General features: G+C 45.4%; 1 protein-coding gene across 1 annotated transcript in view; it reads right to left on the reverse strand.

Annotated features, from left to right (window-relative positions):
* The window catches only part of myo5c (myosin VC), a 30,458-nt gene that overhangs the window by 5,958 nt on the left and 6,887 nt on the right, over positions 1 to 17,613 (reverse strand). The window contains exons 12-33 of the mRNA XM_076268270.1: positions 17,385 to 17,525; positions 16,923 to 17,045; positions 15,937 to 16,020; positions 15,397 to 15,522; positions 9,748 to 9,845; positions 9,184 to 9,270; positions 8,450 to 8,561; positions 7,502 to 7,713; positions 7,211 to 7,376; positions 6,845 to 6,991; positions 6,027 to 6,191; positions 5,691 to 5,784; positions 5,539 to 5,602; positions 5,251 to 5,431; positions 4,427 to 4,520; positions 3,254 to 3,311; positions 3,037 to 3,111; positions 2,418 to 2,598; positions 2,028 to 2,121; positions 1,833 to 1,896; positions 1,267 to 1,414; positions 211 to 295 (exon numbers count right to left, since the gene is read on the reverse strand). Coding sequence (XP_076124385.1) covers positions 211 to 295; positions 1,267 to 1,414; positions 1,833 to 1,896; positions 2,028 to 2,121; positions 2,418 to 2,598; positions 3,037 to 3,111; positions 3,254 to 3,311; positions 4,427 to 4,520; positions 5,251 to 5,431; positions 5,539 to 5,602; positions 5,691 to 5,784; positions 6,027 to 6,191; positions 6,845 to 6,991; positions 7,211 to 7,376; positions 7,502 to 7,713; positions 8,450 to 8,561; positions 9,184 to 9,270; positions 9,748 to 9,845; positions 15,397 to 15,522; positions 15,937 to 16,020; positions 16,923 to 17,045; positions 17,385 to 17,525 — 2,599 coding nt within the window. The remainder of the gene's footprint in view (positions 1 to 210; positions 296 to 1,266; positions 1,415 to 1,832; positions 1,897 to 2,027; positions 2,122 to 2,417; positions 2,599 to 3,036; positions 3,112 to 3,253; positions 3,312 to 4,426; positions 4,521 to 5,250; positions 5,432 to 5,538; positions 5,603 to 5,690; positions 5,785 to 6,026; positions 6,192 to 6,844; positions 6,992 to 7,210; positions 7,377 to 7,501; positions 7,714 to 8,449; positions 8,562 to 9,183; positions 9,271 to 9,747; positions 9,846 to 15,396; positions 15,523 to 15,936; positions 16,021 to 16,922; positions 17,046 to 17,384; positions 17,526 to 17,613) is intronic.

Raw genomic sequence — 17,613 nt, forward strand, 5'->3', positions numbered from 1 at the left:
GATATTGTTCAGGTGTGCTGGTTTGGGTACATATATGGTCAGGTGTGTTGGTTTGGCTACAGATCTGGTCAGCTAATGATATTAGTCAGGTGTGCTGGGTTGAGTACATATATGGGTTGGGTTGGGTTGTGCTGGGTTGGCTACAGATCTATTCAGGTACTGTGCTGTGCGTTGCTGGGTTGGGTTGGGTTGGGTGACCCTTGCACTGACCCTTGTCTGGAGCCAGTAGTGAGCGAATCTGGTCCTGTAGCTTCTTTATGAGTCGATCCTTCATGTCCAGCTGCTCCTCCAGACCCTACATGAGCCAAGCCAGAAAAGTCACTGTCACATACACACACACACACACACACACACACACACACATGCAAGTACACACATACACATGCAAGTACACACACACACGCATGCATGCATGTACACACAGACTAGGGGTGTCACATTTCTCAAAATCCTCGATTTGATTTAATTTTCGATCACAATTCGAAGTCACGATTCGATTCAATTTTCGATCTTTTTTTTATATTACTATTAATGCATTTCTTATGTTGTTTACTTTTTTGGGGGGCTTTTCTGTTTTTGGGGCTTTTATTTTGAAACCACTTTTTATTTTGAAACCGTTCCAACCGCAAGGTTGTAAACAGAACAAACATTAAACATAGACGTGAACATAGTGAAATAAAACAACAGAGTGATAATTTGATTGTGTCAGCACACTCCGAAGAGACCCAAGGTCAGTGTTCCTGGAATATGCACTACTTATCAATGTGCATTTTTTGCTTTAAATTAATTTAGACTGTAACTAGATCATCTTTTCACTTGCTAAGTTGAGTAAGTTAGTGTTAATTGACGTGAATGAACGACACAATACTTCCACACCGGTGATTTTAGAGTAGCTTCGATTTCGGTCGGTTGATGTTTTTTTTTTACTGGCAGCAGCCTAAAGTTAGAGTGTTGACGCTGCAGTTCAGCACGTGTGTGTGTGTTTTTGCGATGTATCGTGACACCCCTAACACAGACCATGTTCACACACACACACTCATGGAAGTACACACATGCCATGTTCACACACACGCATGCAAGTATACACACACACCATATTCTCACACACACAAATGCAAGTACACACATACACCATGTACACACACACACACACACACACACACACACACACACACGCAAGTATACACACACATCACGTTCACACACACACAGATGCAAGTATGCACACAGACACAGACAGACACACACACACACACACACACACACCATGTTGTCTGCGGTGAGTCTGGAGGTCTCCTGCCGGAGTCTGCTCTTGGCCTCCTGCTCGGCCTGCTGTTGCTTGAGCAGCTGCTCCTGCTGCTCCTGCTGTTCCTCTAGCCTTCTCTGCACCTCCTCCAGCTGCTGCTCAAACTGCCTGCACACACACACACACACACACACATCTGTATATAGACACAGTAGTGTTGTACATATCTACACACACGGTACTACTACATATAATACCGTTATTATACCCAAGTATTACCACTGATGTGATTTAGGAGTTGTCTGTTAGGCATGTCAGGCTTATGCCAGCTAGCATAACGAACATGGTGACGCCTATGGCCTCCTATTCTGAGCTTCATACAGATCTTCAGAAACCTATGGGTGACGTTACTGAGGGTTTGCCCACTTATTTATACAGTCTAGGCAGGGCCCAGGAAACTAGGAGCATGATGGGTAATCCACCCCAGGCTACCTCTACTACTGCTAAAGGTGCTGGTGCTCCCTGTGAGCCACTGAGAGTGGTGTGGGCAGCTTTAAAGGCTAAGAGAGGGAAGAGGGGTAGTGACCTGCAGCGGGAGCTTTCCTCCTGAAGATCCGTCTGGAGTCTGGTTGACACCTCCTCAATGCGCCCTTAAAAGGAGAGACAGGACATTTCCCATGATGCATCTGCAGCTCCATAAGCATGGAATTAAACACAGACTGATGGAGTGTTTAAATATGTGTGTGCGCCAATGTGTGTGTGTGTGTGTGTGTGTGTTTACCCATCATCTGACTGGTCTCCTCCTGCTGCTGGGTCTCCAAGTCCTGCTTCTGTCTGAGTAGCTCACCGACCTGTTGCTTCAGTTCGGGGATCACCTGACACACACATCCACACAAGCTTGAATACCTCAAGCTATGCGAATGTAAACGCAACAAGCTACGTCAAGGTGAGCGCATCAAGCTATGCAAACGTGAATGGCTCAAGCTACGCAAATGTGAATGCCTCAAGCTATGCGAACGTGAATGCATCAAGCTACGCAAACATGCGCACCTTGCGTAGACTCCAAATGGGCCCCATACAGCACAGCCTCTGCCTGAGTGCTATGAACAACACCCTCCCTTGTGAAAAGGCCCTGTCTGCATGCTGAGAATAGCAGAGTGAGTGTGTGTACCATGTTCTCAGCGGTAAGTCGCGCCACCTCCTGGCGGATGCTCTCATTGACATCGCTCTTCTCTTGGAAGAGATTCTGCAACTGTTCGTTCTCCTTCTGCAGGTGCTCCATCTTAAAGCTCAGCACCTCCACCTGACTCTCAAAGCCCTCCCTCTGATCACGCAGCTGTGTCTCCATCACCCTACACAACAAACAAACAAACAAACACACAACGATATTGACAAATAGCACTGATGATAAAACAAGGCACTGATGATAAAACAGAGTACACATCACTTTCACCATGGTAACATGGCCCTGTCGTGGTGGAGGGAATTTTCCTTGAAGTATCAGACATGAGGCGATGCAAAACAAACAAACAAACAAACAAACAAATAGAGCAGCCAAAATAAGGAAGTACGTGAGAAAGGTGAGACCTTGTTGCCCTCTAGAGGTCAGAATAAGGAAGTGCGTGAGAAAGGTGAGACCTGTTGCCTTCTAGAGGTCAGAATAAGGAAGTACATGAGAAAGGTGAGACCTTGTTGCCCTCTAGAGGTCAGAATAAGGAAGTGCGTGAGAAAGGTGAGACCTTGTTGCCCTCTAGAGGTCAGAATAAGGAAGTACATGAGAAAAGTGAGACCTTGTTGCCTTCTGGAGGCCATCGAAAGCCAGCAGCAGATTCCCATCCTCCTCTGCGTCGTCTGAGGCAGCTGACCTGTATGGGCAGAGACGACAGGCCTGTGAGCAACCACACCTGTCTCAGGGCTCAGGTGAGCAACCACACCTGTTTCAGGGCTCAGGTGAAGTGCTGGACAGTCCCTGTAGACTGGAGGATCTGAACATCTCAGCACACTCACAAGATGTCCTCACTGCTCCGGTCCCCCAGAAGTTGTCTGATGATCACGTTCATCTTAACTAAAAACAAACAATAATGAAGTACAATAGTTTGTTCATAGTTCTCCACAAACATGTACACAAAAGAGGTCTCTTCATTGGTAAATAGATTAAAGGAATTATCCGGAGTAAAATGCACTTTAGATCAATTTACGGATGATTGGGAGTACATACGTTGAGTTGACATCCAAATCATGTCATTCGGATGTGTTTTGAGAAAGTTCAATTTTACCGTTTTTAGTCAAAACTCGTTAGCCTGGAAGTGACCAGGGCATGTAATTTCGCCGCAACAAAACGCTATTTTTATACCTCTTCTACAGTTCCAAACAACATTACACTTACGTGGTAGTGAGTAGAGGGTCCCTAAAGCCAAACCGAAGGTCCCGAGGTGTTTATGTGGTCGGATAAAGTCCAGAATGAATTTCATCAAGCCAGTACCTTTCCGGAAATGTTGCTGCTGCAGCTGGCATCTTTAGGGGAAAGTCTGTAGGAGTCGATTGCATCACGTCGTTGCACGACATCTCGTCACGTGACATTTCAAAATTCCAACCTGTTAGTAAGCTAGGGTTTGCTGTTGCATACAACTTCATTTCAATTTCGAAAGAAATACTGGACTATGTTTTTTTTTTTTTTTTTTAAACGGCGACGTAATTGTGAATTTCCAGAGCGTGTTACTCCACACTCGGCAATCGACTCCTACGGACTTTCCCCTAAAGATGCTAGCTGCAGCAGCAACATTTCCGGAAAGGTACTGGCTTGATGAAATTCATTCTGGACTCTCTATCCGACCACATAAAGACCTCGGGATACTTCGGTTTGGCTTTAACCCTCTACTCACTTGGAACCCTCTACTCACTACCACGTAAGTGTAATGTTGTTTGGAACTGTAGAAGAGGTATAAGGCGAAATGACATGCCCTGGTCACTTCCAGGCTAACGAGTTTTGACTAAAAACGGTAAAATCGAACTTTCTCAAAACACATCTGAATGACATGATTTTGATGTCAACTCAACGTATGTACTCCCAATCATCCGTAAATTAATCTAAAGTGCATTTTACTCCGGATAATTCCTTTAAGTAAAGTAACAACACACAGATAAACAACGCGAAGGTTGAGAGTGAATGGACACAGCTACCTTTAGCTTGGTGGGTTTGTTCTCTCGCTCTCCTCTCCTGCTCAGTTTTCTGGGACTGGAGGTTGTGGATATCTTTCCTCAGCTCAGGCAACACCTAAAAACATAATCTATCTTTAGGACTGGCACCAGTAACATACAGGCCTTCCAAACACTGCCTATACACAGCCTGTCATCTGAGAGAAACAGTGAGGTGCTACTTTGAAGTGTTTGGTGAGATGGCAGGAACAGTGAGGTGCTACCTTCAAGTGTTTGGTGAGATGGCAGGAACAGTGAGGTGCTACCTTGAAGTGTTTGGTGAGATGGCAGTTTGCGTAGCTTGATGCGTTCACATTTGCATAGCTTGAGGCATTCACGTTTGCATAGCTTGAGGCGTTCACGTTTGCATAGCTTGATGCGCTCACCTTGACGTAGCTTGATGCGTTCACTTTTGCGTAGCTTGAGGCATTCATATTTGCATAGCTTGAGGCGTTCACATTTGCATAGCTTGAGGCGTTCACGTTTGCGTAGCTTGATGCGCTCAGCTTCACATAGCTTGTTGCGTTCACATTCGCATAGCTTGAGGTATTCACATTTGCGTAGCTTGAAGCGTTCACGTTCGCGTAGCTTGTGTAGATTATGAAACAGCCCTTAAAAAAGACCTGTTCATCAGAGAGTTTATTTAACTACATGACGCATGTATAGGGCGCTGTTCATAGCACTCAGGGCAATTTGAGTGAGGTGAGATGGCAGTGAGGTGCTACCTTGAAGTGTTTAGTAAGATGGCAGAAACGGTGAGGTGCTACCTTCAAGTGTTTGGTAAGATGGCAGGAACAGTGAGGTGCTACCTTGATGTGTTTGGTGAGCTGCGTGATCTGCTCCTGCAGTTCTGCGATCTGGTGTTTCTCCTCCTCCAGCTGCATCTGCAGCCGCAGCTTCTCTTCCCGTAGCTGCCGGTTCTCCAGCTGCAGAACCTCCACTTCCCGTCCTGAGTCCTCCTTCTGGTTCTCCAGATTGTTCTCTGCGATCCTGGAGGGCAAAGTGAAAGACACTCTTCAGGGGCTGAGTGCTGTGGGCGAGTGTACTGACCAAAGGTGAGGGTCTACGGCAGGTCATCTGGCCCCATGGTCTCTTACTTCCTTCTCCTCTCCTCCTTCTCCAGGTCCTCCTGCAGTCTCTTCTGCAGCTCACTGAAGTTGTCTACAGACGGAGACAGAGACAGCGAGAAGGTTACAGACAGGCCTCAGTACAAACACAACCCACCCACCCAAGAGATCCCAACCAGCACCTCTCATCTGCTGAGCGCTCTCGGCCATCTTGGCCTCCATGGTCTTCTTCTCTGCCTCTAGAGCGGCTTTCTGAGTCTGCAGCTGGGTGATCATCTGAGGGACACGCATCAAAGTCATGTCATTTTACAGAAAATGTGCCCAGTACTGTATTATGTACCTATGTACTGATTATCTGAGGGAAATGAAATGTCATTTCAATTTCAAATCAATGGCCACATCAGGACCAAATCAATGCAGCATCAGGGTCAAACTAGGGCCAAATCTTAGGACAGAACCAGGACAATGTCAGGGCCATATTGGGGGCCGGACATGGCCATGCATAGAGCACTACTGACCTGATTGGCTGCCTCCTTGTTCCTCTTCTCCTGCTTCTCTATGGACATTCTGTTATTGGCTGATTTGCTCAGCTCCGCTTCCAGCGCTTGCAGCTTGTCCAATCCCTGAGAGTGGGCGTTGGCCAGGCCTGTCAGCCTCTCCATCAGGCCACGGTTCTCTTTACCCTGATTGGAGGAACCCACAACAGACAACAAGTCAATCAGCAGGAGATGCGGACAACTCAGTCAGAGCATTATTCATTACATAACTGAGCCAGTCCATATTCAACTGAGCAGTCCACCTTCTCTTGCTAAAAAAACATACCATTATAATTAGAAATATGATTGCAAACATTGCTTATTTCAAGCTTGTAAGCTAAAATCAAACATGTAGCCAATTTGTCCAACTTCTGGAATGTCATCTCACAGCTTCCTAAACAGGAAAGTGAGAGAATATCCAGCACCTCCTCTTTCTACAGAACAGAACATTCTGACAACCACCTCCTCCTCCTCTCTATGTATCCTGACCAACACCTCCTCTCTGCAGCAGGAGCACGTGGAGGCATACCTCCTCTCTCTCTCTGTGTGAGCGCGTGGAGGTATACCTGCACCTCCTCTCTGTGTGAGCGCGTGGAGGTGCGCGTGGAGGTGTACCTGCATTTCCTCTCTGTGTGAGCGTGTGGAGGTGTACCTGCACCTCATTTCTGTGGGAGCGCATGGAGGTGTACCTGCACCTCCTTTCTGTTTGAGTGCGTGGAGGTGTACCTGCACCTCCTTTCTGTGGGAGCGCATGGAGGTGTACCTGCACCTCCTCTCTGTGTGAGCACATGGAGGCGTACCTGCTCCTCGAGTTTCTTCCTGAGCTGCTGCACACGGTAGGAGAGCTGCACGTTGAGCACGAGACGCCGCATGGTCTGGAACCGGCGTCTGACCAACCAGGCCCGAGCGTACTTCTGCAGCACCAGGGCCTTCTGCTCCTCCACCAGCTGAGGACCAATGCAACACATGCACACAAACACACACACACACACACACACACACACACACACGCACGCGCACACACACACGCACGCGCACACACACACGCACGCGCACACACACACACACACACACAAACACACTTACATCTGTAGGCTTACATCAATTACATGTCAATCTTTCTACTTTTACTAGTGTTATCACATTGTGATCTCATCTAAAAGCACCTTTTTGTGGCGCTTGCGAGCAAGCCATCCCCTAATGTAGGCCTGGATTTTCACTGTAGCAACCAAGACAAGCTTGTAGACTCTTCGCACCAGGTAACCACGGCAATGCTTCTGGATGACCACTGAAGCCCAGCCTTGTTTGAGGGCCGCGGCTGTCACCGTTTGCCTGCAACAGGTGCAGAGAACAGAGGACAGACCAATTACTGATCACGTCAGACAGACAGACCAATCACTGATCACCTCAGAGAAACAGACCAATCCCTGACCCCTGACCCCGTGTGCAGGTCAGACCTGATGCGTCTCTGCCCGCGGATGTACTGCTGCAGGATGCAGGCTGCGCTCCTCAGTCGCAGGAACCTGCGTCTCTGGCTCCACCCCCTCACTTGCGACTGGATAGTGACACACGCTGCCCTCAGACGGTCCAGCCGCAGCTTCTCAAGGTACGCCACCTGGCCCGCCCGGAAGAAGATCTTGGTGCGGCCAAACTTGTACTGGTCAGAGTCCTGCAGCAGAGAGGAGGCGAGAGAGGATTAGGAAACAGCATACAGACAAAACTGCTAATCACTAGGCTGTGTTTATGTCCATATTGTAAATGTACAGACATGAAGTTAAAATGCACAAATATTGTACACATTTGAGTGTTTAAGTGCAGAAGAAAGAAACGTTTGAAAATCAAAATCTGTATAAAAGTTAGGAGAGAAATGACCACAGTAGAGAATGTGGATGATTCTGATATGACACTGACCTGGGATGAGCGCATAAAGAACTACAGAGAGGCAGGGTAAAGGAGAGCAGATTAAGAGGTGCATGACAGCACAGAGAGAATGAGTGACATAGAGGGAGGGAGGCATGGGGCAAGTGGGTGGGGGCGGACGGATGAGTGAACACGAAGAATGAGGAAAGAGGACAGAGAGTTGGGGTGATTACTGAGATGGATGAATGAACAGAGGAGTAGATGAGGGGAGGGAAGAAGAGGAGTGGGGTGGGAGAGGAAAACAGGAGAAGTATAGTGTAGAGAAGAGGAAGAGGGGAAGAGAGGAGCGAGAAGAAAGGAGGAGAGAGGAGAGGATTGGATGAGAGGAGGAGAGAGGATGAGAGCAGAGAACAGACGACATGACAGGAGAGGAGAAGATGAGGAGAGGAGATGAGGAGAGAGAAGAGAGGAGGAGAGAAAAGAAAGGAGTAAGAAAGGAGAGGAGAAGAGAGGAGGAGAGAGGAGAGAGGATGGCAGGTCCTTACAGCAATGAGTCTCTGTAGCACAGACTTGCACGTTTGTTTCTTGTCGTTGAGGACCACCTCTGCCTGTGTCATCAGGATGCTGTAACGACTGTAGAACTCGATGTAGGTCCACCTGAGAAAACACCATGACAACATACACCATAACAACATACACCATAACAACATACACCATAACACATCCATATGGACAATAATCAGGACATACTCCATAACAAATCCATATGGGCAATAATCAGGACATACAGTACTACAAACTCCATGCAGGTTCACCTAAGGCCAGCAATCACATGCACACACCTCCTCATGACATACTACAAACATTCAGCAGTACTTGAATGATAAATGCCTTCTGAATGATGACACAATACAAATGTCAAATATCAACCCAGTTGAACTCACTATGGTGAGAATAACAGATAGAATGGAGAGAATAACAGATAGAATGATCTCAACTGCTCTGAACCTCACTTGTCCTGATACTGATATTGATATAGATGCTCGACAGCACTGTTCTAGATGCTCTCATCTACACTGTTCTAGATGCTTTCGTCTAAACAGATCTAGATGCTCTCGTCTACACTGTTCTACAGTAGATGCTCTCGTCTAAACCGATCTAGATGCTCTCGTCTACACTGTTCTAGATGCTCTCGTCTAAACCGATCTAGATGCTCTTGTCTACACTGATCCAGATGATCTCACCAGTACAGTCTGGGAACTGGTGTGGACAGTCTCACCTGGATGGGTAGCTCTGGGCACTGATGTGGACCGTCTCTAGAACCCCACAGGCTCGGAGCTGCTGGACCACACGCTTGGAGTCGTACCTGAGAAGAGAGAGAAAGAGAGAGAGAGAGAGAGAGAGAGAGAGAGAGAGAGAGAGAGAGAGAGAGAGAGAGAGAGAGAGAGAGAGAGAGAGAGAGTGTGTGAGAGAGAGAGAGAGTAATAGGGATTGACTTGATGATTTGCACATACCTTGAGCATACTGAAAGGGCTGTGTGTGTGTAGTGAGAAGAGTACTCAAAGGGCTGTGTGTGTGTGTGTGTGTGTGTGTGTGTGTGTGTGTGTGCGCGTGCATGCGTGTGTGTGCATGTGTGTGTGTGTGTACATGTGTGTTTGTGTACATGTGTGTCTGTGTGTGTGTGGCGTACTGAAACAGCTGTGTGTGTGTGTGTGTGTGTGTATGTGGGTGTGCTCAAAGGGCTGTGTGTTTGTGTATGTGTGTGTGTATGTGTGTGCGCGTGCGTATGTGTGTGTACATGAGTATATGTATGTGTGTGTGTGTGTGTGCGTGTGCAACATACTCAAAGGGTTGCTTGTCCTCGTTGGGCTTGATGCAGCGCACATAATGAGGTGTGGTGGCGTTCAAAGTCTCCATCAGCAGGTACAGAGAACTGCGGAACTGACACACACACATCAATACAGGAACAAATCAAAACAACAACTCAAAACAAGACAACTGTTCTCACGCAACTCCTTATGGAAGTTATCAATAACTTATGCAATTCTGTTCAATTCTTGTTCTGATATATCCAGGCTGGACATGAAGTAATGCCAACAAACAAACCAACTAAATGAAGAGTGCAAGAGAGTGTGCCTAGAGAGTACTGGTTCTGGCCTAGTAAACAGCTGTGTGTGGTGTCTAGAGAGTACTGCGAGGGTTCCGGCCTAGTAAACAGCTGTGTGTGTGTGGTGTCTAGAGAGTACTGCGGCTGGCGGTTTGTTATAGATTAGTGCTTATGAGACAACGAACATATCAGAGAATATTCAAGAGATGGTTAGTGCTGTGAGAGTGAGTATGTGAGAGTGAGTATGTGAAAGTGAGAGTATATGAGAGGGCATGAGTATAGAGTATAGAGTGAGTATGAGTCCATGGTCGTAGCTACAGCTAGCCTATTGAATAGCCTGAATATTCTCTTGATTGGGACTCCTTGGTTACTGTTATGACACAACAACCAAATACTGCGATCAGCTTTGTCAACTTGTGTTAAAACTAACTAACTAATTTCTAGAAACAGAAGACCAGAATGCAAGATGATATGTCTATGAGGCAGTGTGATGGTTTGGAGTTGAATATTTCAATTTTATTTATTTGCTTGTGCTACTCATGTTCCTTTATGTTTGCTGTTTGCTTGCAGTACCTATCGTGATTGGCTAATGAGCGATAGATAAACACATAAACAAAGAAGACAGGCTACAAACAAATGCCCTGCCTATTGACAGCGTATATCTGCAATGTGTTGAAAAAACACAGTTATGATAACACGTTAGCATTGTCAAGAAAAATGTGTGTGTGTGTGTGTCAAATGTGGGCAGCTGTGGCCCACTAGTTAGCACTCTGGACTTGTAACCGGAGGGTTGCCGGTTCGAGCCCCGACCAGTGGGCCACGGCTGAAGTGCCCTTGAGCAAGGCACCTAACCCCTCACTGCTCCCCGAGCGCCGCCGTTGTAGCAGGCAGCTCACTGCGCCGGGATTAGTGTGTGCTTCACCTCACTGTGTGTTCACTGTGTGCTGTTTGTGTTTCACTAATTCACCGATTGGGTTAAATGCAGAGACCAAATTTCCCTCACGGGATCAAAAAAGTATATATACTTATACTTACTTATTAGGGGTGTGAATCTCTCATGTAAAAGACGATACGATTCACATCTAGATACATGGGCACGATTCGATACAAGAAAAGATACATGTTCATAAAAACGATTCAGTACGATTCGATGCGATGCGATTCGATGCAGTTGAAGAATGGAAAGCATTCTGAAAGATTTTTTATCATTTGCTTAAGGTGCAAATTAATTTTATATTATAAATTATCATGGTCATGTCAATTAGGCAAAAACAAATGTGTGAATATGATCATCTAAACTGAGGTTTGTATCATATATTGTATTGAAATGAAAAAAGAATAGTCTACATTTCAGCCAAACAAAGCAGCCAGATACAACATAAAAATAATTTTTTATAGACTTTATAGATTTTATAGAGTTATATCTGATTGTTTTCAAGGAGCTGTAGCCTATTGTTGAGGTAAGACAATACCGAAATAAAATAAAACGGTGCTTAAGACAATCTTGGCCTTTTCTCATAGCTAGAACAACATAGGCCTACATATCAATGAACTGGGCCTATTTTGTTCCAAGTCTGAGTGAATATGAACAAAATAATAATAATTTGTACATCGTTTTAGCAGCAAGGGCCAAATTATTCTTTAACATTAAGGAAATCCCTTCATCAAACGTAAGGCTACTCTACAGACTATCGTTGCCGTTTAGGAATGCTATAGTAAGTGTTTAATTTCGCGCTGGATTTTGACAAACAAAAGAGTAAAATCTGTCAAACAACGACAGAGTGCGAGTTGTCACGTGCTTAAATTGCAGTAGATGTATGGGTAATGAAGTCCTTTGTCTACTTTGGGCAATGAGTATAGCCCAAAACGAACTTCATTACCCACAAATCCGTGCCACGTGTAGTTTTAAAACAGGAAGTGGGATGAACGCGCTGCTTGCAACGTAAATCAGTCTGAGCGAGCAGAAAAGGTTATGAACCGATTTGTAACAAGTACATCGATATAACGACCGGTTCATTTCAGTTTTATTCCGATACGGGGCTTCACATATCGATGTAGCCGTATCTTACACATTAAAAACGGATACCGATACGTATCGGTTAATCTTTACACCCCTATTACTTATACAATAAAATTTTGCATATAACCTAGTAAACATTTCAACATTGATTGGGTTTCAGTTGGTGGTGTGCGTGTGTGTGTGTGTGTGTGTGTGTGGGGGGGGGGGGGGTTGTTCAGGTATGATATGACACAGTTTTGCCAGTCTGCCAGTCTGTCTGTCACCTCAGTAACAATGGAAGTTGCTAGAGCATGCTCATGACAGAGATTACAGCTTTTGTCTCTGTTAACCTCACAGACAAAAGGCAGCACAGGACTTTTTAAAAGTTTTCTTCAGAAATGCCAACACCCAAGCTCTTACTGTAAATGTGCTTGAGTGTGTGTGTGTGGGGGGTTGATATGATAGTTTTGTTTCATCCTGTTCAAGCCAAGAAGAACAAAACCTGTTTATTGTTATTACAATTTCAACCATGTCCTTGCTGAGGCCTATGGAATGTATTCTAGTTAGCCATAGACAGTCTATGAGTAAAGCAGTAGTGGCAGTGTGCACATCCCCACCGGTGAGGTGCAGGGCAAAAGGAACTGGACACAACGTAAAAGAATGAGGTGCCCGCTCTCTGCTATTTCTCCCATACATTTATTGTGTTGCAACCAGGGCCTGAAGTTAACTTTTTTGGCCACCAGCCACTGTGGCAGGTGAATTTTGAAATCCACCTGCCACAGTGGTTTTTTACCAGCCAAAATTATTTTGTGTCCAAAATAAAGGTGAACGACTCAGAAAATGCATAAGAATGGTTCTTGAACTTGAACAGAATACACATTACAGTATTCAAGTAAAAGTAAAAAAGTACTTTGTTAATAAATTACTCAAGTAGGCCTAACAAGTTACTTTTTTGTAGGCCTACATTTTTATATTTTTGATGGACCTTTAAAGGGATACAAAAGTATCCTTTATGCCTATTTGCTTTTCTCCTCCTCTGTAGGCTAATCATATAGTCAAACATATTTTAAAAGCCCAATTCAAATATATTTTATTTAATATACTTTGTCATAGCCAGAATAAACATTACGTGGCTATGGATATGAAAAGCAGTCTTCCAATACATTGCAGCTGATTCTTCTGCTTTGCATTGCTAGAAGTCTGGTTATAACTTCACCATACAGACAATGTAACCTAAAAACAATGGCTATATTATGGGTAGACCTATATTTAGGCTATAATCCACTCGACAGAGCAGGCTATCTGTTTTCTCAGCCGACCGTCTCATGTCATGTCCTGCAACATTGAGGCTACATAAATGAATGCTAGGCTTTTTCTAACTTGTATGCTCGATTTCCAGTGCATTTGCTTTGCTTGTAAATTAAGTTGTAGGCCTACTTTCCTTGTCCAATGTGATTGTTGAACGATGTTGGCCAGAAATTAATATACGGTATGTGGAAGTTTCCGTGTCATGCCATACCTCTAGTCTCGGCACTCTGGCAGCCTCACCAGAAGATGCAGCAACTGGCAGGACGTCATTGCGTTAACTGTAAGCTATGCGTTAGCTATAACGTTATAGAACATCTACTTCTGTGTAGTAGGCTACATAGGCCAGCCATCACTATTATAATCGCGGGGAAACGGTAGCAATGCTTTCTGAAGATCCCACGCCATTGTGTACCGGGGGAGAGGTGCTCTTTTCTCCCTTGATATACTTTCTCCAATAATAAACTTGTTCTCGTAACGAAAGGCAATTGAAAATGTAGAGGAGTAAAGAGTACATTTCCTACGGCAATCCCGACAGTGCATCTCCTTGCTCAGTGTTGAGTTGTCTTATTGGCTACCCGCCAACGTGGCAGGTAGATTGACAGTTTCACCCGCCAATCACAAAAGTTACCCGCATTTGGCGTGTGGGCGGGTGCCAATTTCATGCCCTGGTTGCAACGTTTTGGCCCTGCTGGGTCTTCCTCAGGCAAATGGCAAATGTATTCTAGTTAACACTTGTTAAGTTTAGTTTGTGATTATATCTGCAAGTGGTTACTTCAGACAGCAGTGAGTGATAGGCTATTGTAGTATAACAATGTTTCTTTACATTGGGGGAGGGGGGGGGGGCATTTTGAACATAGTTGAATATAATATCCCCCTTAAAGTATATTATGAATACTGCCTTGTGTGAGTCTGTGAGAGTAAGCATGTGAGTATATGAGAGTGAAGGAGTATTTGAGTATGTGAGAGTGAATGAGTAAGTGTGTGAGTGAGTATGTGAAAGTGGGTGACTATATGAGTATGTAAGTGTGTCAGAGGGAGTATGTGGATATGTGAGTTTGTAAGAATGTGAGTGTGAGTATGTGAGTATGTAAGTGTGTGAGAGGGAGTATGTGGGTATATAAGTGGCCTTGATGCAGTGTGTGAGTATATAAGTGTGTGAGAGGGAGTATGTGGGTATGTAAGTGTGTGAGAGGGAGTATGTGAGTGTGTGAGAGGGAGTATGTGAGTATGTACGTGTGTGAGAGGGAGTATGTGAGTATATAAGTGTGTGAAAGGGAATGTGAGTATATAAGTGTGTGAGAGGGAGTATGTGAGTATGTGAGTATATAAGTGTGTGAGAGGGAGTATGTGAGTATGTAAGTGTGTGAGAGGGAATGTGAGTATATAAGTGTGTGAGAGGGAGTATGTGAGTATGTAAGTGTGTGAGAGGGAGTATGTGGGTATATAAGTGTGTGTGAGGCAGTGTGTAGGTATGTGAGAGTGAGTGAATATGTGAGTATATAAGTGTGTGAGAGGGAGTATGTGGGCATGTCGGTATGTAAGCGTGTGAGAGGGAGTATGTGAGTATATAAGTGTGTGAGAGGGAGTGTGTGGGCATGTCGGTATGTAAGCGTGTAAGAGGGAGTATGTGAGTATATAAGTGTGTGAGAGGGAGTATGTGAGTATGTAAGTGTGCGAGAGGGAGTATGTGGGTATATACAGTAAGTGTCTGTGAGGCAGTGTGTAGGTATGTGAGAGTGAGTGAATATGTGAGTCGATAAGTATGTGAGAGGGAGTATGTGAGTATGTGAGTGTGTGAGAGAGAGTATGTGAGCATGTAAGTGTGTGAGAGGGAGTATGTGAGCATGTAAGTGTGTGAGAGGGAGTATGTGAGTATGTGAGTGTGTGAGAGGGAGTATGTGGGTATGTAAGTGTGTGAGAGGGAGTATGTGAGTGTGTGAGAATGTAAGTATGTGAGAGGGAGTATAAGTGTGTGTGAGGCAGTGTGTAGGTAAGTGAGAGTGAGTGAATATGTGAGTATATAAGTGTGTGAGAGGGAGTATGTGAGTATATAAGTGTGTGAGAGGGAGTATGTGTACCTTGTTTCCCACTGTAGTTCGGAGCTGTTTGTTGGCAGGCTTCACTGCTGGAGTGGCGGCCTTCACCCTGACTCCTCGGACCGCCGTCTGGGACTCCTCCCGGAAGAAGTCTGCCAGGAGAGAAAACTGACCCCAGTGGCAGGAGGTCACACAACTGACTGGACAACATCACATACTGCCCACACTAACTGGACAACATCACATACATGTACTGCTGACACCTGACTGGACAACATCACATACTGCCCACACCTGACTAGACAACATCACATACTGTCCACACCTGACTAGACAACTTAACAGAAACCCATTAGAACATTATGGTTGTGATGTAGTGGGTAAGAAACTGGTCTGGCGAACAGAAATACATCAGACGAATGACGAGCCGTCTTCATGCCTAAATTAACCATCCATTGGTCTTACTGTCTGAAACTGGGAGTTGACCGTACTGGTTCTGTGAAATCATACTGCAAGAAGTTGAGCGTAAAATGGGATTTGAGTGTACTGGTTGTGTGAAGTCGTACTGGGAGTTGAGTGTACCTTACTGGCCTTCATGATGTCCACAAGCTCTTCATATAGGGTGTCTCTGTTCTTCTCCAGGAAGCCTTTACACTGGTACTCCACCTCAAAACCAACACACACACACACAACACTGTAGCATCCACACACACACACACTCACAACACTGTAGCATCCACACACTCACACACACACACACAACACTGTAGCATCCACACACACACACACACACACGACAACACTGTAGCATCCACACACACACACAAGACAACACTGTAGCATCCACACACACACACACACACACCACTGTAGCATCCACACACTCTCACACACACACACACACACACACACCACTGTAGCATCCACACACACACACAAGACAACACTTTAGCATCCACACACTCACACAAACAACACTGTAGCATCCACACACTCACAACACTGTAGCATCCACACACACACACACACACACACACACACACACACAACACAACACAGTAGCATCCTGTAGCATCCACACACACACACACACACAAGACAACACTGTAGCATCCACACACACACACATAACACAACACTGTAGCATCCACACACACACTCACAAGACAATACTGTAGCATCCACCACACACTCACAAACTCACAACACTGTAGCATCCACCACACATTCACACACAAAACACTGTAGCATCCACACACACACACACACACACACACACAAACACACACACACACGCACAACACTGTAGCATCCACACACTCACAACAGGACTGCAACATTCATACACACAATGCTGCACATTCACACACTCACAGCAGACACTCTGACACTCGGCCTTCAAACACTAATAGGAGATCAGTTTAGCATTCAGCCTTCAAACCACAGAGTTGTGGTGTTAACAGATCTATCTATCTACAGTATCTATCTATCTATCTATCTATCTATCTATCTATCTATCTTGCGTATACTGTATTGTATACTGTTTTGTGTACTGTATTGACTCTTACTTGGTCTGCGAAGTGCTGAATGACAAAGGCCTGATTGGAGAGCCGGGGCTTGCTGAACAGAGGATTGGAGCCCAGGAAGTTATACAGCTTCTGCAGCCAGTTCAGGTCCGTACCCTGGGGAAACTGGAGAGCAAATCAACACTTAAGTCTCATACACATGCACATATACATGCACACACACACACACACACACACACACACACACACACACACACACACACACAGTGTAAACACTCTCCCTCTCTCACACACACTCATACTCACTCTCTCTCTCTCTCTACAACACACACACACACACACACACACACACGCACGCACTTGTCCACCCCCCTGGAATACACACACTAAAACAAACATGCAGGAACATGTGTGTGATAAATCCCAAGGTCGTGTCACAGGTGCGTATGAATGTGTGTGTGTGTGTGTGTGTGAATGTGTGCGTGTATGTGACTAAGTCCTCACCAGGCACTCCTCATCCAGCAGGTCCAGGATGCCCATCTTGGCTTCGATCAGATCAATGACGGGCTGGTTGTCATAGAAATCAATCAGCGTCCATGGAATGTCCTCCTTCATGTACTCCTCCTGCTCCAGCTTAAACACATGCTGACACACACACACAAACAGAGCTTAAACACATGCTGATGGGGAACACACACACACACACACACACACACACACACACACACACACA

Source organism: Alosa pseudoharengus, unplaced genomic scaffold (genome assembly GCF_046254945.1).
Source record: "Alosa pseudoharengus isolate Yale_2024_CS ecotype anadromous, Long Island Sound unplaced genomic scaffold, YU_APseudo_1.1 YU_APseudo_1.1_scf_10, whole genome shotgun sequence".
Classification (NCBI taxonomy): domain Eukaryota; kingdom Metazoa; phylum Chordata; class Actinopteri; order Clupeiformes; family Clupeidae; genus Alosa; species Alosa pseudoharengus.